Below are 27,752 nucleotides of genomic sequence, written 5' to 3' on the forward strand. Positions count from 1 at the left end.
AAAGAGGTAATGTTCTCTGTGTGCATTTCTGGGATGTTGCCCTACAAAAACACAGCACCCACTAGCGGTTCCACAGGAAAACTACTTTGTTTTCAGTGTTGGTCACTCTGTGTATGGTGATCATTTTCAAAACGTAGCCGTCTCAAGGTTTTCTGAAAAGAAATAGCAAAAAACTGACGTCAGTTAATGTCGTGTAAATGGGACCTAAATCAACTGACAGTATGCCTTAGTGACTTCAACAGCCTCAGCATACGTAAGAGTATCAACCTCCTCCATGCGGGTCGACATGAGGCCACATACAACAAAACCGTGGGACACATGATGCTTGTGGGTGTGCGTCACCTGCTTCCGTCTTAACAGTGTTTAATACCAGAACACAGTCGGAGTCTGGACAAGATGTGATATCAGATGTGCTGTGTTTGACACCACACACCAGGTTCTTTCATTTCAAATACCTCTTCTGTCTGTACAGTGTGTGTAAGGTGTGATACAGGCATCAAACAACATGCAAACCTGTTGTGAGTCATGCTGATCATGTGGAGTCTCGCTGTTGGCCATCTTCAGGAGCAGCACAGAGGAGGAGAGAAGTGGTCGTGGTGGAAGACAAAGGATGCTAAGCAATGCCAGGTAGAGGAAGTGGTATGCTTGAGCATGCAGGTACTTTAGCATGATTTTAGGTGTTGAGATCGTACACACCACCAATGGAGTTTGTTCTGTACAAAAAGGGATACGGCGTCCTAATTATTTATTCCTATTTCCGGATGCAAATAGCCTCTGACTCTGCCAGGAGTTTAGTTTTAACAGTGACTTTGTAAGAATGTCTTTCGATTCACCACACGACCTGAATGATCTCTACCCAAGTGGAGTGTACATGAGTTTTTAATTCTCATGCGAGATTGCAGACTTTGTTTGACTCAAACTTCGAAGAGTATTTCCTGAGCATAGACCAACTAGTAAGACAAGTAGACAAGAGGTTTCCCATTTAAAAAAAAAAATAAAAATAAAGCAAATGTTTCATTCTTCTTTCTTGCTGACAGCTAAACAGGACAAAAAAATTATTTCTTCCAAAGAAAATGACTTAAGGTGATTAGTGTAAGGCGTGTGCTACTTTTTTGTTGGTGGTTGTCTCTACTTGCTTTGCACTGATGTAATGACACCAATGCAACTTCCAGCATTCAATGCAAGATTATTTGTCTTTAGACAAAGCCAGGACTCAAGGAGATAGACATGAAGTTAATGCTCAGCGTATGAATTTATAAGAGCTCAATCTATTGTAAACTCAGAACATTTTAGACAATCTTTTGTTGTTGAGACCTGTGGTCTTAAAATCTGTGGTCCATTTCTTTGGACATAAAAATACACTGGAGGAGCGTTGGTCAACAAAACACAGACACATTGAAGACGACTGGCTCCAAAATGGCTTTTCTTTATTTCATCTACCCACCCCCCCAAAAAAAAATAAAAATAAAAAATCCTTAAGGCCAAGTCCAGTGAAATCATGAAGATGAGTCGTTTCTGTGTCTTTAACAAGAATGTGTTCGTACATCTGTCAACTGTGGAGTCAGTGGGTGACCTGGTAGTCTGAAGGTGCCGACACAATAAACAAGGCCACAATAACTTGCTAGAAAATCATAATCAAAAGCAAACATGTCAGTGGAAGGCCACTCATAGAAACCTCTGGGACCAAACAGCATTGCTTCAGTTTTTCTATCGTTAAAATTTTAAATATTTGCGGTCATTCAGGTAAAACAGCGTAACTGAGTAGGCAATGGCATCCATCCGTTTCAGAGATAACTAAACTTAGCCGTCATCAGCATAGCATTGAAATGGGATCGAGTACTTTCTGAAAATAGAGCCATGGGGAAGTGAATAGTGAGAAAAGCAAGGCCCCTAAGATTGATCCCTGTGAAACTCCGAATAACAGAAGCAGAGGACGACTCTAATTAGATAAGAGTAATGTAAAAATATTAGACCTATTTTCAATTGGAATTTTCTTTTACACTGTTCATGAAATTTTACATCAAAATGCATTAATCGTTAGTTGATGACGCCATATTTGTATTTTTTTAGGTCTCCAGTAGAGTTGTGACATTGTGAACCCATTGCTGACTCATAATAAGACATTTGTTGATAATGTCATTGCTCATATTTTAAGATGCAGCTTAAACTAAAATGTTATTTGCAAAGTCAGATTGTTGTATGGATTTGAATGTTCATCCTTTTGTCCCATTGAGCTCGGGGAGTACTGGTACTTGTATCATTGGATCCTCCAAGTCTGGTGGTGTCAAACATAGAGCTGATCTTCATTTAATTATCTCATCTGATTTATTTAAGTTTTCTTTTTGAAATTCATGATTTTAGGCCATAAGTCATATTGTGTCTTAATATTTATTGCTCAGTGTTATTCCAAGTCGTCTTTTACTCGTAATATCACAAAGGGCTCAAGACTTTTTAGTAGGGATGGTTCCGATCCAGTATCGGAATTGGGTTCCAATATCAACATAATTCACGGATCGGAAATTTCCGATCCAACCTGCTGAGATTTCTGATCCATGATCCTGGTCTGCTTCATGGTGCTGAAATGACACACACTGTTTCCCTGCTGCTGCTCTGCTCGCTGGCTGCAAACTGTGGACTGGATTTCCTGAAGGGAGGCGGGTCTCAATGAGACCAGGAGTAATGAGTAATGAAATCCATTCCACAGTTTGCAGCCAGCGAGCAGGCTAGGGAGGTAACACTGTGCTATCCAACTTTTCATGACATGTTACTGTTTGGACGGATTTTATGCTCAAAACACCACAAAGCAACACAGCAGCGTGCAATGTTTGCAAAGCCGTTGTACAGTGAGGCGGCCGCTCTGCCGCCAGGCGTCATATTATATTATACTGATAATTATACTGATGATTTGATGCACTGACCGCGGCATCAAAACAATGAAAAGCAGCTCCTCCAGGCTGTCAGCAGGCGCTACAGACCTCTGTGAAGCTGCGTCCTACTCCGCGTAAAACTCTGTGAAAATAGTCCCAATCATTTGTGCTGTGTGGAAGCTGGAAACGTTGCTGTTTGTGCTGCGTTGCTAAAGAATTTCCCCAGGGATTAATAAAGTGATTCTGAGGTTTTAAAGATATAACAAGTTTATTATGAGATGATGATGTCACGCAGACCCCCACATTGTCCAAACTGAACAAAAATAGTTTGTACTGCTTCCTTTTCTGACCTGATACTAACCTCAAGTTGCCTTTTGAGAGAATACATGCAAACATTACTACATTTTATACTGTACTGTAGAGAGGAGTTTATTACAGCCTCAAATGAAATCAACAATAATGATAATATTAAAGCAAACTGAGCTCTGGTATCGGAATGGTATCGGTATCAGCAGATATCCAAATTCAGGTATCGGGATCGGATCGGAAGTGAAAAAACGTAGGTCGGTGCATCCCTACCCTTTAGTTAATGTTTCCTGCATAGAAATACCAGATGATATTCAGATTTTAGATCTGTCTATACTTGTATTTATTTTTCCTTCGTTGACCTCACTGTCCGGGCCTCTGGAACAAAAACACCGGTTAGGTCACGTTTTTTCTTTAACTACAAAGTGAAATCTGAGCCGTGTTCTTCTTTCAGTCTTTAACAACTGAGCTGACATTTCAAGGAAAATGGGAATTCTTCAAGTAAAACAGGAGTGGTCTTGATCCATTTGTGGAGAACGTCACACGTGAGGCCTCACCAAGGTGAGTGTTGCAAAAACGAGCTTTGGATTTTCGGACTCTCGCTCTCGGATGATACTGTGGGATGTCGGAAAGGTAAAAACGGATCGCTCTCTAGTTTATTCTCCTCCCGTAGTGTTTTCTGAACTGAAAGTACAAAATAATATTGTGAGGAGTTGGATTCCTGATCAAAGATGTGTTCCCTCTGGGGCTTTCCTCTGTGAACTGAGCCTGTAGGGGAGCCGAAGCAGCTGGTACTTTCTGGTTTCTGCTGATGAAGTCAAATAATGGTAAGAGCAGACGTCAGTGTTTCTACCTCACTTCCCCGTGCACATCAAGGCTGTTTGATTCCAGAACTGCTTTTTTTCTATGGGGTGGTTAAAATGTTTGAAAGCTCGGGCCAATAGAAGAAAAGCTCTGTATTTCCAATCATTGCTGTACATGGTTAATATATAGTTAATGTTATATTTCCTTTTACTTGCAATACTTTAGTTTCTTTAAATTTAGTTAATATTTAAATTTGGGCCTCCGTCTGTCAAGCTATCGTCATTTGAAGTGAGAAGAAAGGCTTTCCAGCCCTGAAGGTGCCACAGGCATGTTTGAAGAAGGAGAAAACATAAAAGGTTCAGCCCATCTTCCTGCCAATCACATCAATGCTTCACTTCTTCAAACAAGCTGAGGTTCAAAGCGTGCAGTTGGCAAATATCTTCAAGCCCATGGAGACCCTGGCTTTTATTTGGTATGCTGTTTGGTATTCTCACAGTAATTTGGGATTAATAAAACATACAAAGCATTGTATTTTAAGATAAAGCTTTCATGTGTTATTGGTAATTCATTACAGGGCGAGCACAAGGCAAAATGTCAACAAATGAGTCTTCCCAGTTAAATGTAGGCGTTATTAAGGAGCTGAGAAATCAAAATGTAATGTCCTGATATGAAGAGGTTCAGGACCTGATGCAGGACCTCATGTTGTGAATGTTCTTGCCCCGTCAAATTGCCATCATCCTGTACCTGAGGTTTTCGGTCAAATGAGACAGATTAAGTCGGTGAGTGTATCAACAGGCTTTTAGGGGATCTGCTTGAAATTGTTTTTTCAGGCTGTTTTAAATTATTATGTAGACACTTCTTTCCCCACCACTGATTACAGTTATTATACTATTATAGAGCAGATAAGAGTTGAGACATTTTGTATATAGAAAGTGATTTAAAAAAAGAATTATGTTGTCTTTATCTAATAGAACCTGCCAATGACTTTATAAAAGAGAGATCACTGTCTCTGGGAGTGTTCCACAGCAGGCATTTTCCAAATCCGGTCCCCCCCACCCCCCACCCAGTGTTTTGAATATTTAAACAAACCCTGTGAGTGTAAACTGATGTCCAAAGCTTCTGTGAGCGAAATCCAGATACTCACAAAGCTGCATATCCGTTTCTGTCGGATGTTTCATGAGTCAACAGCCATTTGACAGTTTTACAAGAACAGATAAGATAATTTGATGTATTAAAGTATTTAGCATAGATCAGAAAAACTATTCTCGCTGACTAAATATAGACAATACTGTGCTAAAAGTAGGTGTGACCAGCTACTCCGTAGTGTCACGTAAATCCTGCGGGAAGTTGATTGACTAGTTCCTATTTTAATGTACAGCAGAGTAGGGAAACTCCAAATATACAGCCATTGTTAAATAAGCGCTCCCCTCCACATAACAAATTAGGGGGTCTTCAGGGTGATAATGTGCCTCCACAGAGTCTCGGTCTAAACATGATACGGTTTTAAAAGAGACAGAAGGATCTGAACCAGACTGCATCCACAGAAGGTCGGTACTTTGTTGTCCAACAACCTCTGTACACGCTTCTTTATAAACTCAAGGCTGCTGAAAACACCTGATGTTGGCCACTCACACCAAATACTAATTTCTCATATGTAAAAAGGAGTGACAAAAACTGTTTTTGTAGTAACTCTTAGTGGTCCAAAATGATTCTACAGTGCTGGATTTATTTTATTTCATCATATGGAATTCTTACATTTTAAAAAGACTAAAAAGAAATTGTGCAATTAACGAATAAATAGTTTGCTGATCAATTCCGGCCTGTTCTTAAATTATTAGTTGAAGACTTACTGTGATAAAAGGTTTGCGGGAGTGATGAATTTGACAAATGTTCATTTGATTTCTCATGTGGTGTGAAGAGATGATGGTCCAATCAAAAGACACCATAACTAGGCTGTGGAGGGGAAAACTGCTGGATGATACAACTAAAATAATACTGATTTCCAGGTTAAACCAATAGTTGGGTTCATCGACATGCTTTGCTGTGAGTGAAACTGAGCTGTTTGATGGGGCTTTTAGGTGCCATATTGGTCAGTGTTGATATGTTTCTTTATTTATTAGCAATTTAAATCGGTCATGATTCAACTTCTGTAATTGTATTGCGTCAGAAAGCAAATCATCATCTAAGTTTAAAAATGTAACGTGGGTGGAGCTTTTCTTTGACGCACCACCGCTCTTCTGCTCGTGCATGAGTAACAAACATGGTGGCCTCTGGAGTATTATGACTCCCTGTCCATATTCTAGTTTTATAGTCCATATTAGTAGTTTTCTAATGCCCTTTGTCTCAAAAATACTTGTTGTAACAACAAAGGTTTTAGCCACACAGTTTACATCTGCTCTCGACGTACATGGTATGTATGACCCTTTCCAATCTGGCCTCCGTAAACCGCATCCCACAGAATCTGCTCTGACTAAAGTGACTAATGACCTTTGGATGGCAGCAGATGATGGGAAATGCTCCGTATTGGTACTTCTGGACCTCAGCTCTGCTGTTGACGCTGTGGATCACGGTATTCTGCTGGACAGGCTAAAGCAGGTTGTGGGTATCTCAGGTTCTGCATTGGACTGGTTCTCATCCTACCTCTCCCACGGGAGGTTGTCTTTTTCAGTGGCCCAGTTCATGTCTGACACAGCCCCTCTGTCCTGTGGTGTACCTCAGGGATCTGTCCTGTGGTGGACCTCAGGAACCTGTCCTGGGCCCATTACTATTTTCATTGTATTTAATGCCTCTGAGTCCTTTTTACTTGTTTGAATCAGTTCTTCTTTAAACCACCTTCAAACCGTCCAAAATGCAGCTGCTCGTCTTTTAACAGGAAAAACAACATTTCCAACCTCCTCCACCCGTTTGCCTCACATAGAGCGCTTGGGTTTGCTGCTTGTGGTCCCGCTCACCAAGTTCAAAACCCGTGGTGATTGTGCATTTGAATCTCTTGCACTAAAGCTGTGGAATGCTCTTCCACGTCAGCTGAGATGTGTTGACTCCTGCGGTACTTTTATGAAGCAGTTAAAAACATTTTTATTCAGGCAGGCCTTTGATTTTTAGCTGCTCAATTTTACTTTTCTGTTTAACTATGTATGTTTTTCTTGCTTCTATGCTTTTAATGATCTTATCTTTTTTTTCTTTTTCTATGTTTTTAGTGATGTAAAGCACCTTGTGTCACATGTCTGTGAAAGCTGCTTTATATATAAACTTCTATTCTATTCCATTGTATTCTTGCCAAAAAACTTTTAAAGTCCATTATTTTCTTAATAAACGTTGCCACGGTGATAATTAACATACATTTGTGGGATAAGCAGGATAGCTGAGTATGTGTGTTGCCACCATAAAAGAATGGCCTGATCGTTTCTGCTATTGTTAGAACAGCTTTTTGGTGGATTGTATGATTGAAATCTGACAAAATGAGCCATAGTGGCAATTTGACATTGTCTGCATTTCACAAACAGGAGCCTCAGGCCCGCCCCCACAAGCCAAAAAGATCTTTTTTCCTCCCCGGCATTCTAAAAAAAAAAAGAAAAAACTGTCCACACGTCACTATAAACACGCTCAACATGATACCTAAGGGCATGTATGGTAAGCCAAATGTAGTACATATGCCAGGCCTTTAGGGTGCTATGACTCACCAAATACACCAAAAACACAGAAGAAGACACGGAGAACATAGAAATGTAGACGTTGACTCGTGCTCATAGATTTCTATATATTTTCCAGTTATATAGGTCTCTGCTCCTGGTACTCGAGAAATTTTACTTTTCACCTTATTAACCGTAATAACTTATTAACCCACTAGTATCGGTCGCCTCTGTAGCTTGACTTGGAGCATGTCGTCCGTGATTGTTATTAAGTGACATCGCAGACCGCTGTGGGGGGGTTGAGGGGGTGATGACATCATCGTTTCCACATATTGTTGTTTAAAAAAACAAACATTTTCAGGCTCCTAAAATGCCTCCCCGTGTGGATGACCGGTCAAAAATGGTGTGTTTCCGTGAAACAGCGAGCTCTTGTGGACAGGCCCTCAGTGTTGTGTGTTAAGAACCATACACATCCACCGCAGCCTGGCTCCTCCTCCTCCTCCTCCTCCTCCTCCTCCTCCTCCTCCTCCTCATGGTGATCACCTGCACGCTCACATATGGTTGTGCAGCCGGTCATTTTGGCACAAACTGATCAGAGGTGATCCCACAGGTGTTCAGTAGGGCTGAAGTCAGGACTGCTTCCAGGTCATCATTCTGGAAATTCCTATTTAGTTTCTGATTAACCAGTGTGGTCACAAAGTCGCCTATCACACTTCATTTTCATTTTGGATTTCATTTTGACGTCTCTGCAGTGAGATTCCCTCCAATTATGTAAAGGGAGTTTCCACCCTGCAGCATCACACTGCCTCCATCAGAACATGTGACTCCGTCGGTGCAGAAATCAGCATCCTGTTCTCTGCATCTTCTCCACAATGACCCTCCTGTCCCCCAGCTCCAGAATCTGGACTCATCTGGAACACAGTATTCATCTACATGTTCAGAGGGTCGTTTACTACACCGCAGGATTTTCTCTTCTTGAGGTAATTCAAGGTTAACCGTGAGTTTTCTTTACTGCAAGGCGGGTTCACTTCTTAATGGGGTAAATCACTGTGGTAACTTATGCAGAACCATTAACATGCTCAGAAGCAGGCGATGTTCTGGATAAGAGATGAGAGACTAATTATAACTGAATGAACTCAAACGGGGGGAGGAGCCTCAAACAACCTGATGGAAACATTGAGGGATCTCTGCCCCAAACATCTGTGCCGTTATAAAGTTACATTGGGTGATCACAGTGCTTATTGTCCGATGAATTAATATTGTATAATCTCACAAAAGTTTGCATTAAACAGAGTCTGCAATTTTCTGCCAGCAATCCTTCCCGGCTTTCACTGCGGCAACAGTGCTGCCTGGAGGCTGTGTTTGAATTCTTAATATTTCCGGAGATTAATCGTCTGTTCCTTCATACGTAAACTGCCCTGCTGAGTTTGTGATTATTCAGATGCAGCAAACTCCTCCCCTTTTATGTGCACACACACACTGATACAGATTGGAAAGGCCACGGTTGAAATACTGAGTTGATCACCTGCTTTGTGGTGACGCTCATCAGGATCGTGAATGTCTGGGTAAGTCAACCCAGGTAACAGAGACATATGCGGGGCATAGTAATTCCGTTTGTGTAGCGTCGGCCTCAGGTCTCAGTCAGTCTTCACAAAGTGGCCCCATTTTAAATAGAAATGTTTAGACTTTACCGGTGGAATAGGTTTTGTTGCTGAGAATTCATCAATCCAACACAAATTCTCTTACTTTATGTGGGTATTTTAAGGACTGTAACAACCAATAATGTAATAATTACCAAATACCAAAATACCTGCAAGTAATTTAATCATTTTGGTATCTTTTAACCCAATAAAGCCCACAGCATAACTTGAAAAGATAATTGATCCATAATTGTCATGTCATTTTGCCAATAATATAAGTCATTGTGTGATTGAAATAGCAGTTAAAAACTTATTTCTAAATGGAATAAATCCATCCAATAATGTAATAATAGGGCAGCATTTCTTGGGGGGGGGGGGGGGGGGTGTTTATGTAGGTTTTGTGTAGTTTTCTGATGTAAAATGGGTGTCATGGATGAGATAGTCGTCATATTCATTCATTGTCAAACCTACTCAGCAGCACTCTTAATCATGGTTTTTCTTTTTTATTGCCTGTTTTATTTCTGTCAAGTTATTACGTTATCGCATTACTAGGCCCTGTTCACGCGACTCTTTCAAGTGAAAATGCTTCATTTTTTGCATTTTTATTTTAGAATAATTTCTTGTTTACGTGGCAACATTTTCAAAAGATGTCCATTTACGACAGAATTACAGAAAAGTTGAATGCGATATAGGTTGTTTTTTTTAGGGCCACTAGTTGGTGCTGTTGGTTGTTTTTGCAATGAAAACACACACACACACACGTGCAGAGAACAATTTGCTGTAAACATTAACGATGGGAGTACACGGACGTTCGTATGGACAGATGACCAAGTTGGATTGCTTTTCCAGGTGACCCTCAACTATAAAACTGCCAAGTCCCAGGAGAATCTGGACTTGGAGTGATGGTACTCTGGAGAACGCCGTTGTTGTTATTGTCCATATACTCGTGCATGTGCACGTGGACTATTTACCACGGCCATGGTTCGCAGCAGCATTGTTTCCGCGTCTACACGGACCCGGAGCCCCAGCGTTTTCCAGAAGTTCAACCTTGGGCGATGTTTTCAAAAAGTCCCATTTTCAGTGGCTCCGACCCCCATCGTCATGTGAACAGAACCTCAAAACACGTCAGTTGTCGTTTAAACAGGCTTTGCATTCAGAATGGACAAAAATGGCCATTATTACATATCTGTAGATCCAATGATGAAATTTTAGCTGTTCCACAGGTAAAGAACAAGGAAAAAAATATGTATGAATAATGTTGTAAATATCGTCTGATATAAAGACACACAATATGGACAGACGTGAGTTTTTCCTCCTTTCAAGTGAAGATTGTTCTGACTTCAGACTCTGTTGCTGCCGCTCATCTTAAACCCGTGAATCAGTCGATATTCTAGTGGATTTGTTCTCCAGATAGTTTGCAGTGAGAGGTCACGCTGAAGGTTCCAGCATACTGTATTCAGTCTGAGGAACGCAATTCGATCTGTAGTCTGCGCCTACAGCGAGCTGATGCCAGGCACAGAATATCAATGCACAGAGTTTGAATGATCTGATCAAAATCTAAAAGACTTGAGTTTGACTTGATGTGCCCAGTGACTGATCAGCTGTTATCTGGGAGTTGTGGGTGGAAAGAAACCTAAGTTGTGTTAATTTAGGTTACTACTGTCATTTAAGTAGCAGCAGCGGATTTCCACTGGGGAGAAAAGCAATTATAAATGTATTGGATCAAAGGTATTACATAATGTTTAAATATTACATGTCTGATTAATTATGTCTCCTATCAGAATAAATTACTTAAAAGTGCAGTCATGCAGCAACTCGTACATCATATGTAAAATAATTCCTAATTTAGAAGCTCTTCTCCGACTCTCAGATCAACGACTTCCATCTAGTTTGTGTTTCATGATTTGTCCTTACTATTGATTCATTAGTGGCTTTTGTAATTTTGAGTTAAGTTGAAATTACTCAATTATTAAACTGAGCTTTTCAGAAGTAATTACAGATAATAATCACAGTAACGTCAGTGCTTGAGGCTATTCCAGTGGGTCTTCATGTGTTTTAACATGAGCTTGGTACATTCATGTCTTGTAAATAAGCCCTGGTTTCTTTAAGCGAGTCGTTTTATTATTGTGACATGATATTTAGAAGGAAATCATCTTTTATTGTTTCAACTAAACTTTTCAGTGTTTTCTCAAATCAGTATTTGCAGTTGTTGCTGTATGAACAAGGTTTTAGAAATGAGTTGTAGTTTAAAGACACCTGTAAATGGGATAAACATACAATTGAGGAGTGCTGTCATTCTCAATTCTCTAAGTATTTGAAATATGTGCTTCGTTATAGAGTCTTATGACTTCGTACTATATGATATGTATATCATAACACTAACTTAAGAGAAACTAAATGTATATATTTCATGAGGGATGCACCGATACCGCTTTTTAAAAGACGGGTACTAACCTTTAGTAACTTGTCGATACAGAGTACAAGTATTTATTAAATGCCATGAAGTCTAATTCATACTCCAAATGTCTCTGATGATAAAAAGTTGCTGGTCTTGTACGAACTATCTTTCACCTCTTCTTGATATTTTGGCAGAACATATTTACTTCCTTTTCTCATTTTAATTAATATTAAAGAATCTCCAAACTTCGGACGTCGTGCCTCCTCCCTTGTGGTTGAAGTTGCTGACGCATGATGTCATGTAATATTCATGTGGGTTGTATCGGGGATCTTTTTACGAGTACTAGTACTCCGTACAATATTGGACCCGATACTTGATACTGGTGTCAGTGCACCTCTGTGGTTTATTAAAGTCTTTATTTGCAGTTTGTTAAATGAAAAATATAAATGCATGCGAAAAGTTTGTAAATATATTTATGTCCTTTTATTAATTTTTTAAAACACATTTTCATCATTTGCAGTTTGTTCAACAACTTTCTCCCACAAAAAAGTGTTTGAGGTTATCAGGTGACCCTACTCTTCCCCCTCAGTGTGAGTGGGTTTGATCGACTTGAAACCAGTCCAGCATTTAACCTGACTTTTGCACACGGTTTGAACGGGTAAAAAGATTTCTCTGCTGTGTCTCGATCTGATTTCACTGTGAATCAATCATCTCGGCTCCAGTGTGATCACTGAAGAAACCACCTGAACTATCATGAAGGTCACTTGTTGTGTGTATTAGACGGTCAGCAGTATTTATCACAGCACGCCAACGCATACGTGTCACAGTTAGAGGCAGTATGTTATCACATTCTTAAGGTTGTTGTTGTTTATGTCTTTGTTTTTTTTCCTGTTGAAGTAAAATGTGAAATGTTTGTTTTGTAATGTAAACTTGAGATCCTCATAGTGACTTGGACTCCTGGAAAAACTCTTTTCTTCTACAGTCATTCTTCTTCTTCAGTTTATTAGCCACATGCAGCCCAATTCTATCTCATGGCCTGACTGTTTAAAATACTGACATAATAATCTTTATATTTAAGCTTTAAAGTTTTTCTTTGTGGCGGTTCGGAGTATACATGATGAAAATGTCTATATCATTTACAAAAAAAAGTACTTCCGACTGAAAATTACTACAATCTCAACATATTTGCTTTGTGGTTTGACGAGTGGGATTGGGGCTTCTTCTGGGTCAGCTTTAGCCCACGGGCCCTCCTCTGACACCCCTGCTGTAGAATGAGGTGATCTGAACCTCATTTCATTGCTGCTGTAAACAAGTCTGTGTGTGGAAAACAACTGTGAATGGAACCAAAAAGGAAAAAAAAAACGAGCTGATTGTGGAGAAGAGTTAAGCAATGAAAATCTGTTCTGCCTCGTTGTAAAGCTCTTCTAGCCTCTCGCAGTGACTTGTTTGTTCTGGATCTGCGTGTAGTAATTTCAGCTTTCTGCTTCATCAGGAAAACACAAAACTACAGATGAGACACAAGAACTGATGCTGCTACGCTCTCCCCGTCCCGCTCCCTTCAGGGCCTTGGTGCTGACTTACCTTCAGCCTAACAAGCGACGCCTTTGTGTCTATTTGTCTTCCAGGTGCAGACGACAGAACGTGTTGGAAATCCTCCTCCTCCTCATTTCCCCGGGCCCATCCTGATGCCCCCTACATCCATGCCTCCAGCAGGGGCTCCGTTCATCCGGACAGAGTTTGATCCTGCAAAGCTGGCAGCAGGTGAGATGTCTGGAGACACACACGGGAGAAGAAACTACATTCTAGTAGATGAGGCCCGAGTCAGTCTGAGGCCGTTCTGTTTGAGTGTGTGAGACGCCGTCATTTCTCCCGGGAATCACTAAGGCCCCTTTTACATGACAACGTTTTCAAGTGGAAAAACTTGGCAGTTTTATGATTAAGTCAGTGTAAAAACAATCCAACTTTGATAGACGACAAAGTTGGATTGTTATCGGTGTGCTCATATTGTTAATGTATTATTGTTCTCTGTGCAGGTGTGTGTGTGTGTGTGTGTGTGTGTGTGTGTGTGTGTGTGTGTGTGTGTGTGTGTGTGTGTGTGTGTGTTTTCATTACAGTAACAACCAACAGCACCCACTAGTGGCCCAACATTAAAACGGCAATGTTTTTTGCTGTTGCTGTGTAAATGGACGTTGATATCAAAACGCTGCCGTGTAAACATGGAACTTTTCTGAAATGAAAATGCAAAAACGAAGCGTGTTTTTGTCGTGTAAGTGGCGTCTAAAATCTGCTGGCATCCTCTCTTGCAGTCGGAGGTGTAAAATTCCCAGAGGAGTCCACTGACCTTCCGTCATTAGACAAAGGCCTTTCTTCAGATCCGGGGCCCGCCAACCAGCTGGGGTCTCCCCCGGTGATGACCCTGCCGAGCCACGCCGTCATGCCGGGACCTCGACCCGGAGTTCCGTCTCTGCAGCCTCCTCCGGGCATGGCGAACCCTCACGTCCCCGCTTTCCTCTCCCCGCCACACATGCCTCACATGCCTCCACAGATGCTGCCTGGACGGCCCATGTTCCCAGCAGAGAGATTCAGACTGGCCATCCCCTTCCCGCCTCGCGGACCCCCTTTCATTCGACATCCCTCCTTGGGACTGGAGGGCATGAATAACAGGGAAGGGCTTTTCCGCAATGGCAGACCTGGATTTGGGATCCCACCGTTTCCCAGGGGGAGGTGGTAGATATCTGCTGAATGATGAAGCTAGACCACTGTGACAGACACCATCACAACTGAAGGACATTTGGACACCATTATAATTCAGACTAGTTTGAGTTTTGACTGAGCTTTACTTTAAATAAGCACACAAAAGACTTTTTCTTTCCCTGTACATACTGTCTGTGGTTGTAGCTGTTGTTATTTTGTAAATTCAAAGTTGTGTCGGTTATCCTAGAGTCTGTTATCAGTGCAGGTTTAAACAAAGGCAATGGCTGTATTTTTGAGCTTACTCCCTTTCCCTTTATGAAAGAAGACTGTAAAAAATCTACAATACATTTTTGCTATATTGTTTTTAGTAAAATGCCTTGGTACTACACTGATATTTAATTATTTACCAGAAAAACCGGATTCATTGGAGAAGATTTCCCGTCCTGCCAGTAGAGGGTAGGGTAAACCTGGCTTCCTTGGCCAACCTCTGTTATATGTTAAGGTCACACCTTGTTGGATTATGTGGGGTGAATATTAAAAAGAAGGCACAGTCATTTGTGCAGGTTTATTCATTTTTAATCTCGTTCTTGGGATCCAAATTGGTTTGAAAAGTTTTGTATGAGAAGTTAGTTTTTCTCAGTTTTGTAGAATCATTCAATTGAGAGAAAATGTAAGGGTCTTATGTGATAAATACAGTGATTCTAGTTACTAGTGGCAACCTGGAATGACCCACCTGTCTCATTTCACGCATATTTATGAGCTTCAATGGGCACATCTGGATAATGATGAGGTCCCCCTTAGTTATGACGTCTTGAAAACTGATTTCAGGCCTTTTCACACACACACACACACACACCGTCTCTCATTTGTGTGTTCAGCCTGTGTGCACCATCGCGCTTATTGTGAGCTGGAATTAGGCATTGGGTTAAGAAAATAATAATCTAATTTTCTTCTTGTTTCGTCTCTCTGGAAACCAAAACGTTGTTGATTTCACACTGTCATTGAACACGGATGGGGAGCCAGTCGCAGCTGATTGGCTCCGAGGAGAAGTAAGTGGCACTCTCCTGATCCACTCGCGCTCCGTCTCCAAGGACCGCGGGCTCCGCCCCTCCGTGCGTTGTGGTAATAACACGCATGGTCCGTGCACAGGCAGGCAGGCAGGCAGGCAGGCAGACCTTGAAGAAGCGGCTGGGATCTCAGATACTGATGGGGTAACGCCGGTGTGTGAGGAAAGCACACAGAGAGAGGGGAAACCATGGAGATTTCAATGTCAGGACGTGGATTTGCGACGCAGGATGACAGACAGGTATGTTTGGAAGCCGGTGCGCGCACACGTCCTTATTATATCATGTGAATGGAAAATTATGATCGATGTCCCCATCACGCCTCCGTGTGGTCCTAGCGCCTTCACCCCACGCATGACGGCGTCACTCCATCATACAAGTTTATGAGAGGTGACAGGCGCTGCCGCACCGGAGCGCTCCGGTGCGCACCGGGGGAGGCCGGCGAACTGCGTCTCTGCGCATCTGGTGTCCCTTCATTCAGTCACACATCAGTTGTTGTGGTGGTGTTTGGAGATTGAATGACTAGAAGGAGGGGAAAACATGCATGCATGTGCACCCCAGTGCATTAATGCAGCAAATGTTGCTTCATACGCACATCAGGATGATGCGCGCGGCTCCTGTTTCCTCGTGTTTGCGCGTCTCTGTGGTGATGTTCACAGAAACGAGAGGCACGGTGCGGTAAATTGTTGCGCGGACGCGAGTTATTTAACCCGACCTGCTGCTGCTGCTGCTGCTGCGCCTCTCGTGCTTGTGTTGGTGCTGATGGACGATTCGGTTGTGTTGCCGGTGTATTTACACCTTGTCTCGGTAAACAGATCGCGTGCAGGTGACTCAAACTGAAAGGCGAGAGCTCATTCGTGCAGCCGCCCCACTCAGTGACCTTATGGTGTCACGTTTGTTGCAGCGTCATTGCACTGCTCTCCTGCTCAAAGTGATGTTTTCACTGCCATTTTCACCAAAATACAATGCTGCGTTACAATTTACACGAGTGTATGTAGAGTGTGATTTCTAATGAAAACAGGAGATATTTGGTCACAGACATTAGAACCTAACATTGTTTTAGTAATATATGTTTGATGTATTGCTTTTAAAACGAAAAGCATCAACATACACCTCACAGTGGATGAACGCAGTACTTTAAAGTCACCATCAATCTCTCATTCAAGCTACTATACATACTATTTGCAATGATATTATCAAGTAATGCGATAGGTTTGATTTGTGATTAATAAGTTAATAAGATGATCTTAATGTCTTTCATGCTTCAGGGTTCACTCTCCACAACAACAGTGCTCTTTCTCTTGCCCCTACTTTACACCAGTATTGTTGTATTGTGTATTTTGTGTAGACTTGTTTTGTTTTTGGTTCTTTTTTCCTTAATTTCTGTGCTTCTGAACTCTCCCCTGTGGCCACTAGGAATTCAAATAAAGTCAAATGTGATCTGCAAATCAATTTGTTTTCTTTATTTTTTTAAAGTCTAAATTTGTGATGCAACTTCTCATCAATCTTCACTTCCCGAATAGGCATAGGCAATAAAAAGCTGAATTTATCTTGTATGATGTTGCTCTAGAACTTATTTTCTAATTTAAATATCTCTCTATTACTCTTGTACTTATTACTAAGTATAATATTAATTATAAAAATACTTCATACGCACCAATTATGCTATTCTATCAACTCTATCTCTTCAATTTATTAAAATAACACAAAACAGATGTCAATAATCAACTAACATTTACGCCTCAGGTCATAATACTATAATGGTTCATGCTTCAGGTTATCCCCCTGGTTGGTATGTCCCAGTCTGGCTTTAAATAGATTTGTGTACCCTTACCTCTCCCCTCTCCATGGAACAGTGTTCAGAGGTGAGCTGTCAATATCTGTTCCATTTCTTTACATATAACTGTGTTTTACGGACTCAGACCGGATCCATGGTGTGTTTTTGTGATGAGTGATGCGTCGCACATACAAGTGTTTTATGCTTTTGTTTTATTTCTTTGCCAGTTAGCTGAAGCTGCAATATGTTGCCGTGAGATAACTTACCGTATTTTGCATTGATCTAGTTTTTGTGTCTATCTTGTCTGACCAGAGGCTGTTCATGTATTCTGTCTTGTCAGAAAATAAGAGGGAATTACCGCTAAAGAGAAGCCTGCATCCAGCCTGTTCATCACACCATCGGCACAAAACAGAGCCTCACTTAGGTCCCGTTTACACTGCAGCTTGTTGAAAACAGGGCCTGTTTACGCGTAAACGTCAGAAACCCTGAGAATGAGGTAGCTGGAACCCCAGGCTACGAGTTGGTGTTGCTGTTTGTTTTTGTAATGAAGCCACACACACACACACACATGCGCACAGAGAGCAATACGATATAAATATCAACAATGGGAGAACACGGACATTCGTATGTACAGACGACCAAGTGGGATTGTTATTCCGGGTGACTCTCAACTCAGTAGTACAGTCGTAGCGTTTCCTACGTCTGCACAGAGTCTGAGCGTTTTTAAAAAGTTAAAATTTCCCCTTTTTACACAAAGACAGAGTCAGCATTTTTTAAAAGTTCCACCTTGGAAGTCGAGTTCAGACATTTTTGTTTTCAGTGGCTCAACGCACTGTTGTGGTGTAAACGGACACCCAAGGTACAATGAAAGTTTTGCGTTTGAAAAGGGCCTGAGACGACACACTATTCTGGATTTCTCTCTGGCGTCCCTCAGGGATTCACCACCGCAGTCCATCACTTTTGAAGTGTGAGAGTAGATGTGTTTTCTCCAGTCAGCTTGTAAAGTAGCTTTAATGACTTTCTAAATAATTGAAAATCATCTAGCAGAAGGGGGGGGATATGTAGTCTTGAGGTAGGCTACATCCCCTGATCCCCATCCTGTATGTGTTGATGCTTTTCCTCGGTCAGCAGCTTTCGTTCTGTCGAGCCTCAACAAACCAGCCATGCTACTTGTGTGGATATATATCCACAGGGAATGTACTGGAGCTGAGCTGCTGCTCCAACACACAAAGCTCAACAGCCGACGGAAGGTTTCAGTGATTGAAATCACTGCAATATGTCGGCCCGTTGCGTTTGGAAAAACTGTCGTTGTGGCACCACTTAGATGGGATTAGCTTCTCCGGAGAGTCCAGATAAAGGCCGGATCCCTCATTCGAGGGCAGTCAGCGGGGATGTGCATTTGTAGATTTATTAGAGGTCCTCTGCATTCTTCTGCAATCAGCTAATAAACAGAATTGCTGGGGACGCTCAGACTGCTGCAGTCTTCAACTTGTGTCACTAAGCAACAAAAAAAAAACAATGGATCAATTATTTGTCTGGGTTAAAAAAGAAAAAACAGACTAACATCCAGTTAAAGAGGTCGAAGCCGCTCTGGGTGAACGTCTCTGAGCTGTTACACAAACCGGACTCTGTGCCACTGATGCAGACTTGTATGTGTTTTTAAGTTATGACTTTTATGAAAGTGGGATGGGGCAGACATATCGCATGGTGATTGGCTCTTAAAGAACTCACAATGCCAGAAAGACTGTATCAGGCCCCATTTACACGACGGCATTTTAAGTGAAAATGCAACGTTTTGAGGTTTCGAGCTCAAAACTGGAGTCCTCCATTGTTGTGTTGTTGGTTGTCATGGTTACCTCATGCAGGTCAAAGAAGAGGTGAATCAGTGTCAATTTCAGCATTTTAGTGTTTTTCTCCATGAAGATAGAGACGCTCATAGAGTGTCAGATTTATCCACTTCAAAAACAGCCTATGTGGATTATACGTACGTACATAAGAAGATAACAGGATCGCACAAGGTGAGGTGACAGTGCTAACCACTACACCAACATATTTCCCTTTCTGTAGTGACTCAGACCCTGTTTACTCAACCTTTCTTAAGCGAAAACAGAAAACTTTTGGAATGTTTGTTTACAAGACAGCGGTGGTTGGAGCCACTGAAAAACACAACTTTTTGAAAATGGCTCCCAAGATAGAATTTTTTCAAAAACACTCCAGGTTCCGTCTCCATAGAAACGGGGTAAAACACAACTTTTCTCCACGTAGATAGTGGAAATGCTGCTACTGTGTAAGTGCACCGCTTAACAACAGCACCCACCTGTGGCCCAACATGCTAACTACATAATTTTCTGCTGTTTCCGTGGAAACGGACATCATCATCAAACACAGTTGCAGTGAAAACGCGAAACCTTTCTAAAACAAAATGGAAAAACAATGCGTATTCACTTGAATCGTCTCGTAAATGGAGCGTAAGAGATCATAAAAGTACGCTACGTATTGTAAACTGCATGTAAGCATGAGTAAAACTAACGTAAATATACTTTTTTTAATTGCAGTAATGTATTTTTATTCCAAGTCGACAGTGGTTTTAGGGCCTGTGTGTGTGACAGCAGGGAAGCAGCCTAAAGACATCCGTCTTTAGTAACGAGAATGAAAACATTCAGCAGACTGACCTCCCTTTTTTAACTCGTGTGTCCACAATCTTCAGCTCTCCACTGTTAGGTCAACTGGAGTCATTGCAGCTACTGTCTCCCCCGTGAAGGAATGTCTTCGCATTCATATGCTAATTGGGTGGCTTCTTTGTACAGTCCATGACTTTGTTCCTCATGCGTGTTCAGAAAATGTTACAAACACACAGTTGACTTCTCAAGATGTGCATAATCTCACCCTCATAAGTGCTCTTTGTGAATTATTCATGTCCGTCCCACTTGCACATAGCTCCTCACTTATTTGCAGAGTAAATACTGAAGGCAGTCTTGTGAAGAACCTACAGGCAGTAATGTGTTAAGACTAACACAAACCTTTCATCTCAATGCAAACTTACTACCATCCACTGTGTACTTACACTGTGTACGCTGTGCCGCCTGTAACCATGGTTAGATTTATTTGATCGTTGAAGTTAAATTGCTCGGACCACAGTGTTACTTTATTAAACTGTTCGAAAACTCCAGAAAAAAGCAGAAAAGTGGTGTGTTTTCAATGTATTTATTGCAGAAGTTTGGCTTCATCTCCAGTCTGCAGTGCCGATGATGTTTCCCAACAGCAAAGTGGTGCCAGAAACTTAAGCATCTGATTAAATTCATTACAATGAGAGTAGTGAGTTCAGCTCAAGCCTCCGTGCCAGGCACCGGTTTCACCCGATATGGCCGGAACAAATATTATCGAGACTTATTCTGTTTTAACGACTGCAAAACAACTTCTTCACTCCTAGAATGCACATCGCTCCCACACTGTTTTACATATTTCAGTAAAGTCATGTTTCAGCAGGTATTTCATAGCGTTTTCTTAAATTATTTATTTCGTTAAATAAAAAGTTCTTATATTACTGTAACTTGTGAATATATTACAGCTTGTAATTTACGTACTTTGCTAGTTGTGAAGGTTTCTTCTGAGTAAAGTTAAAATTTTAATCATTCCTCTTTCATGTGTATATTTCTTTACTATAGTATTATATACTTTGTCATACAGATTTTCTCTTGAACTTGACTACGTTATACAGGTAAACTGATTATGATGTACATTTTTAAGATGTACCCATTTAACTGACAAGGTTTCAAATGAAAACACAAAGTTTTTGCGTTTTCATTTCAGGAAAGGTTCGTGTTTACACTCTTTGGAAAACAATGTCAGTTTACATTGAAATGGCTGAGTCACTGAAAATCATGTAGTTACTGTGTAGGGCCACTAGTGGGCACTGTTATTTGTTTTGTAATGAAACCACAAACACATGCAGGGAGCAATATTATATAAACATTAACAATGGGAGAACGCGGACATTCGTAGAGACACACGACCAAGTTGGATTGTTATTACCGTGTACTCTTAACTATAATACGACAATACTACGATACTACCAAGTCCCAGGAGAATATGGACTGGGAGTCATGACACTGGCCGCCATTGTTGTTATTGTTCATTAACTCACACATGTGCAGAAGAACTGTTTACTATGGCCAAACGTGTCTCTATCTAACGTGTCTTTATCACTTGCTTTGTGTCTGGTTATAAAATCTCACCACATCCTTGACAGCTACAAACTATAAATCTCTAGTAATATTGTGAGTTTTCAATGATTCCACAAAGCTTACTCAAGTAGTTTCTATATTTGTACTTAAAACAAATAATTTGTCAGCTTAATCTACAATAATCAGTAATATTGTTCAAATGAAAAATCCAGAAAATATCCATTTGAGGAATCATAAGCAACAGTGAAGTGGGGAATGAGTAATTTAAAAAGGAAGACAAATCAGGTCAGAGAACAACAAGCAGTGAAGTGATGAACACGTAGCAGGCTGATGGGAGCAGAGTCAAAGCCAGAGCGTCCTCTTCCGTTTTTACATAATCAACAGTTTGATGTTTGTGGATTTTAGGCAGATCCCATACTAATAAACAGATCTCGTGTTGTTGCAGCCATGTTGTGTAACTGTTGATGTTGCAGCTGGAGACTTCAATATCCTGTCTGTCTTGTTGAACGTAGTTTTTGCAGGCTGGCTGCCAAATTTGTCTTGTGAGAGTTATCTGCTCTCGCTGTTTCTGCACGAAACATCAGACTTCTCACAGCAGGGATTCCAGCTATATGCACAAAGTGAGGTTATTTCTTCCCCCATATCGTTTGATCGCATTATGTTACTTTAAGGTTCTCAAGTTGATGGATGAAGGACAAGCAGGCTTTACTTGTGCCTCTGTTTGCCTCCATGTTATATTGAGTTTCAGACAAGAGCTCAGCTTTTCCTTGTTCCTCCTGACACCACATCTGTCTTCATTAGAGAATAGCATTGATGTGTGGCTTCATCCCTCTGTTTTCTGCCATCTTTGGACAGCTGGTAAAAGAAATCCCACAGTCCCACACAGTCAACCACATTATTCACATCAGCGGGTGCTGGATTGTGTACGTCTTCATGTCACGCGCATATTTAAGGGGAAATCTTCGTGCATCTTTCTGGTGTGTCGGTGATTGCAGAGGACTGGAAGTTGCCACATCCCTTTGCGTCTGACAAAGTGAGGTCATACATGATGAATTCATGATGTGCTGACAGTCAGCATAATCTGGAGAAGCATCAGCTCGGCCTGCCAAGAGAGTTGATCCCAGATGCTTTCCAGGAGACAACGCCTCCAGCCGTGCTGCACGTTAGGTCCACCGTGATGCACTCCGCGTATTGTGAGGAAGACAACTGGTAGATGTGTTGCACTCAGTGTAGAAAACAGGCAGCAAACATCAAGTCTTCTCACCCTGCAGGTGTGGAGTCAGCTGGAGTCAGCTGCAGAGGCTTTTGGAAGGATTCTCTGTTTGACGAAGCATAATCAAGGCCCTGTTTACACGACAACGCTTCACGTGGCGACACCTAATCCTTTAAGAAAAAGTGTCGTGTTTACACTGCAGCAGCGGACACACTGACGACAATGTAGTTAGTATGCCGGGCCACAGGAGGGCGCTCTTGCTTGTTTTTGTAATGAAACCGCGTAGAGAACAAAACGCTATAAACGTGAACAAAATTGAGGGAAATCAACATTCGTATGGGCTGATGACGAATCGTATGTTATCAGGGGAGAGTCTCAACCATTAAAATATCAATATGAACTATAAAACTAGAATACAGACCCTGAGTCATACCACTATGGGGGCCTCCATGTTTGTTTGTTTATTGGCGCATAAGCAGAAAGAACTATTTACCATGGGGGGGGGGTACAAATGCACAGTAACACTCCTCTGTAGCCTCCAGCAGTCTCAGCAGGGGGGAATGACCCCGTGAAAGAATGTTTCTTTCACGGGGTCATTCCCGGTAAAAAGAAGTCACAGTTGCGGTGGCTCCGAACAACGGTGCCGCGAAAATGGACCTCCCAAAAGTGAAGAAAGTTTTGCCGATGCACTCATTGGCCAATTTACATGATTTATCACAACTTAACAATTTATTCCAGGAGTGTCAAATCTAAGTCCCGTGGGTCAAAACAGGCTCCAATCCGGGCCACCAAACTATTTACCGGTCCGGCCGCCTCAAAATGAAATTTGACATCATGTGGCTCTTGAACTGAAATGTGTTTGACACCCCTGATTTAATCCAAATCCACATGGATAACACGAAGCTGTACAGACAGATCTTGATTATTTCTTTAAGCTTCAAACAATCATTCAGACATTTGTATAGATTTTGTTCTAAAACAAGGAGTAGGCAGGCTGGGTTGTCTTCACTGGTCGATGTCCTTGATTTCTTTATGATAGAAGGATCAGATTGGCCCGTTTACATGCACACTAAATAAAGTGATCAGATCGATGTGCAGGTTTATATGCATCTAGAATATCAATCCCATAATGCTTTGCAGTGTGGCATTGACCATTTCTGATGTGTAAACATGATCTCTTTCTCATCAGACTCTGAACAAGAACAACAAATCAAAAGAAATGCAAAAAATGTTTGTGTGTTTGATGGCTCGACTCGTGAAGCCGGTTGTGTTTCTCTGTGCGTTTCTTTTGAAACGTCATGCTTGTTCAGAGTCCGATCAGAAAGACTGCAGCGCCCTTTTGGCATGACGTTGCTGCATAAACTCAAGGTTGTGCATTGCCATTTGCGTTTTTCTCCAAACTAAACTCTGGATAGGAGACCATTGCGATCGGATTAAGTTAGTGGACTCCGAAGGAATTGTTTGGTTGATAGGATTTTTATCCGATTGGCATCTAATCTAATTTTTTGGGGCGTTTTAGATCCAGAAAATTTTTTAATTTACACGGCATCGATCTGAACACGATGTCCGTTTCCGTGGAAGAAATGCTGTAAGTTGGGTTGTTTAGTTGGGTTCTGTTCTCTATCATTGTAAGAGCGCTTTGAGATGTTTGTTGATGTGATTTAGCGCTTTACAAATAAAATTGAATTGAATTGATTGAATTAAACGATTCAGTTTTCATGTTGGGCCACTAGTGGGTGCAGTTTGTTGTTTTTGTAATGAAATCACACACACACACACATGCGTACATAGAACAATATGCTATAAACACATCCTTTACCGTCCCTCCATGACCCTGATACGCAGCAGCATAGCAGATGGATGGAGATGGATGGACACTGTGGCAATACACAAACTAGTAAAGAGTTCCCAGCAACACTCATATACAAGGCTTCCACCATGCTGGTCATTGGAGTTTGAAAAAGCCATGACAAATGAGCTCTTAAAGACCTCATTAACACTGTTTGTTCCAGTTAATTTTGAGCTGCGGGCAGGAACATATGACCAGCTGTCGAAAACGCACACGGCGGAGCTCATCAGCCTCACGTTGCTCGAAGGGTCTTGTGGTATAAAATGAATAATAGATACTAAGTGCAGCAAACTGCCAAGGCTACGAGTCACTTCGGGGAGATTGGAGTTAGGCTAAGTTTGCCACACCATCAATCATACAAAAGAACTTGTGACAGTCTGCTTTAGACCAGTGTTGTTGAAATCCTGGTCCTGGAGGGCTCGCGCTCGCTCTCTGTTTTTGACACACTTGAGTGCGGTGAGGGGCTTTTTACTGGGTTTTCTGCAGAGCTGAATGGTGGCACATCTACAGAAAGCCAGAGGAGCTGGAGCAGCTCGATGTCTAAAACATCCCGGGAAATGGGCCTTCAGGACCGATGTGAGACACCACGGCTGTACAGTCACTGTTCTGATGTAACAAACAATAATAAGAAGTAGTCTTGTAGATACTTTTGTGTATTCAACGATGCATTAACCTTCTTTATGTGACCAGAGTAACTGTGTTAATTTTCACTATAACTGGGGGGCCACCGTAATGACTAGTATATAGGCGCAACACTTTTTCTTTGCTTTACGATATTCCTTGAATCTTATTATGAATGGCTCAATTATGAATGAATAAGAAGTACGTATGTATTTAAAAAAAAAAATTCTATGACTACTGGGTGACTGAGTTGTAAAGAACCTCACTGTTATTCACAAGTTCACACCATAGTAGGGATATTGATTTTTGCTGCTAAATTATTAATCACGAGCAGGTTCCAGACCCTCAAACTGCAAAATCTTTTATCTCATTGGACAAAGAAACTATGTGTGAATAATTCAACAATTTTTTTCTTAGACTCATCTGACAATAGAATACAACAATAACCAACCAAGCTATCCACAAAAAAAACTATGTGTAAATGTACAACGCCCTTAATCGCAAACCGCCGTGTGATTCGGATGCATTCAGACGTATTTTTGTGTAAAACTGATGTTTTTATGTAGTTCACGTTCTGCAGGCCAAACTGTGACGCGAGTGCTCAGTATACAGTTAACCCTGATAAGTGTGGACCACCACACTTTAATATTCCCCACGCATCCTTTAATAACTAACATTGGAGAGACACCTATGCTTGTGTAGGTTCAGTCCCGACCAATCAGTTCCAGCCTTCTCTCTGTGCTCTGAATTATTTCCCTCTCCATACTGGCGTCTTTGAAGTTGACTCTTGAGAGGCAACTCTCTGCTGGAGACCACTGGATCCTCCACTAATGATGTCTACCCGGACTGGGGTTACTGCTTTCATGTCTTGCGTAACAGTTGCATTTTTTTCGCTTTACATATCAGTGGTACATGGTGTTCTTCTCCGGCGCAATGGATTATCTCTTTCTGCGCTGGGGCCCGGGTGGGTTTGGGAGGGCCGCTGTGATTGAGGGGACCTTCTACAAAGTCAAAACAAACACTTAAGCCCGTGCGGTGATGGATGTTCTCTCCCGTGTTTCTGTCAATTAGCTTGCAGAAGCAGACGCCGCGTGCAGCAGAGCCTTTGGTTAAAAGTGAAGTCAGCCTCAGTGTGAGTCAAGAACAGTTTGCATTCATAAACCACTTCTTTGTTATTCTGATTGTGAAAAGCTGTCCTGTCTACTGGTCTTACTTTTATTTTTCCATATGTTGTGTGTTGAATATCTAAAACACATTAGCATACATACCCTGGAAGGGGAAATTCATTCACCTCCTGCCTGTTAATACTCTGATTTGGTCCTGCAGAGCTTTACAGACGGAGTCCGCCCTCTTTAACTGTAAATAGTTTTCTGTAATTAGCGGTCGGGTTTTTATTATTCTCCTCATGAATATAATACAATGGAGGTAATTAACATCTCATCTGCATCATCCTGAATGATGTTTCAGTGAGACATTCAAGATGGCTATAGCCGAGCAATGTGTAGTCAGTCATTTACTGACCTTTTGTTTGAGGCTATTCTGGGAGCGGCGCTGCGATTCCAGCTTTGAGAAAATATTGAACTCTGTTGATTTCTGCTAAATCTTTACTTGTTAACATCGTCAGTGCAGAACCAGCAAGTCAGAATTGATGTGATCAACCTTCGCAGTGTACGTTTAAAAAAACAACAACAAAAGAAACGCATGTAGAGCCGTCCTATCCGACACTGGGCGAGAGACGTGGTGCATTTTAGAAAGGTCACCAGTTCATCACATGGCTAACGCAGAAACACAATCAGGTTTTCACCACAATGATTTCATGTGAAAACTTCAGTTGTATTTTCAGTGTCCCATTTACACGACAGCGGTGCTCAGATCCTCTGAAAACAGCTTCAGAGGTGGAACTCTTTGAAAATGCACCGAATCCATCCCCATCGAAACAAAGGAAAACGCAACACTCTGGTAAAAAGTTCTTCTGCACGTGTGAGTAGATAGACAGTGACAACAATGGCGGCGTCCGGAGTATCATGACTCCCAGTCCCTATTCCCCTGGGAGTTTAATAGTTGAGCGTCTCCGTAATAACAATGCACTTAAAGAACAAACCAGTTCTTTAACTCAGAACTGTCTGAAGGTTTGTGGTAGCCTTATCACAGAGCCAGGCAAGGTGAGCCTCAGTTATTTTACTCTCAAATGTGCAAAACTAAATGTGGATTTAAGTAAACCAAGGTCCGGTGAGAAGATTTGAATAAAAAAATAAAACAAAGCACTTCCTGACTCTGTTTTAATGAACATCCAATGCGGCTCCATTTTGTTTCTGTTTCAGCCGTTACTCCACGTTCAGCTTATTTTTTTTAGTGTGTGTGTGTGTGTGTGTGTGTGTGTGTGTGTGTGTGTGTGTGTGTGTGTGTGTGTGTGTGTGTGTGTGTGTGTGTGTGTGTGTGTGTGTGTGTGTGTGTGTGTGTGTGTGTGTCCGCTGTGGCTGGAGGTGATTGACAGTGATTGTGCTTCATTGTGACACCTGGACAACATCAGCAGTCTCAAGTGTTGCTGCGGTTCTGTAACCATGGTCTCACCTGCCAAATTGCTCCGCCGCTATTCAATGTGCTGTCAATGTATTAGACGTCCAATTCAATCAGCTCCTAAATTGCGTGCGGATCTCGTCGGGTTTAATAGCCGTGTGCCCACTGATGAGACGGCAGGACTTTTTT

General features: G+C 41.6%; 2 protein-coding genes across 2 annotated transcripts in view; both read left to right on the forward strand.

Moving 5' to 3' along the window:
- Nucleotides 1-15,505, forward strand: part of LOC308107293 (SR-related and CTD-associated factor 4-like) — a 29,990-nt gene extending 14,485 nt beyond the window's left edge. The window contains exons 17-18 of the mRNA XM_080459567.1: nt 13,270-13,405; nt 13,951-15,505. Coding sequence (XP_080315693.1) covers nt 13,270-13,405; nt 13,951-14,375 — 561 coding nt within the window. The 3' untranslated portion in view covers nt 14,376-15,505. The remainder of the gene's footprint in view (nt 1-13,269; nt 13,406-13,950) is intronic.
- LOC308107292 (rho guanine nucleotide exchange factor TIAM1-like) overlaps nt 15,466-27,752 on the forward strand; it is a 62,062-nt gene continuing 49,775 nt past the window's right edge. Inside the window, exon 1 of the mRNA XM_080459566.1 lies at nt 15,466-15,644. The gene's annotated coding sequence lies outside the window, so the exon portion shown is untranslated. The remainder of the gene's footprint in view (nt 15,645-27,752) is intronic.

Source organism: Lipophrys pholis (assembly GCF_963383615.2).
Source record: "Lipophrys pholis genome assembly, chromosome: 3".
NCBI lineage: Eukaryota > Metazoa > Chordata > Actinopteri > Blenniiformes > Blenniidae > Lipophrys > Lipophrys pholis.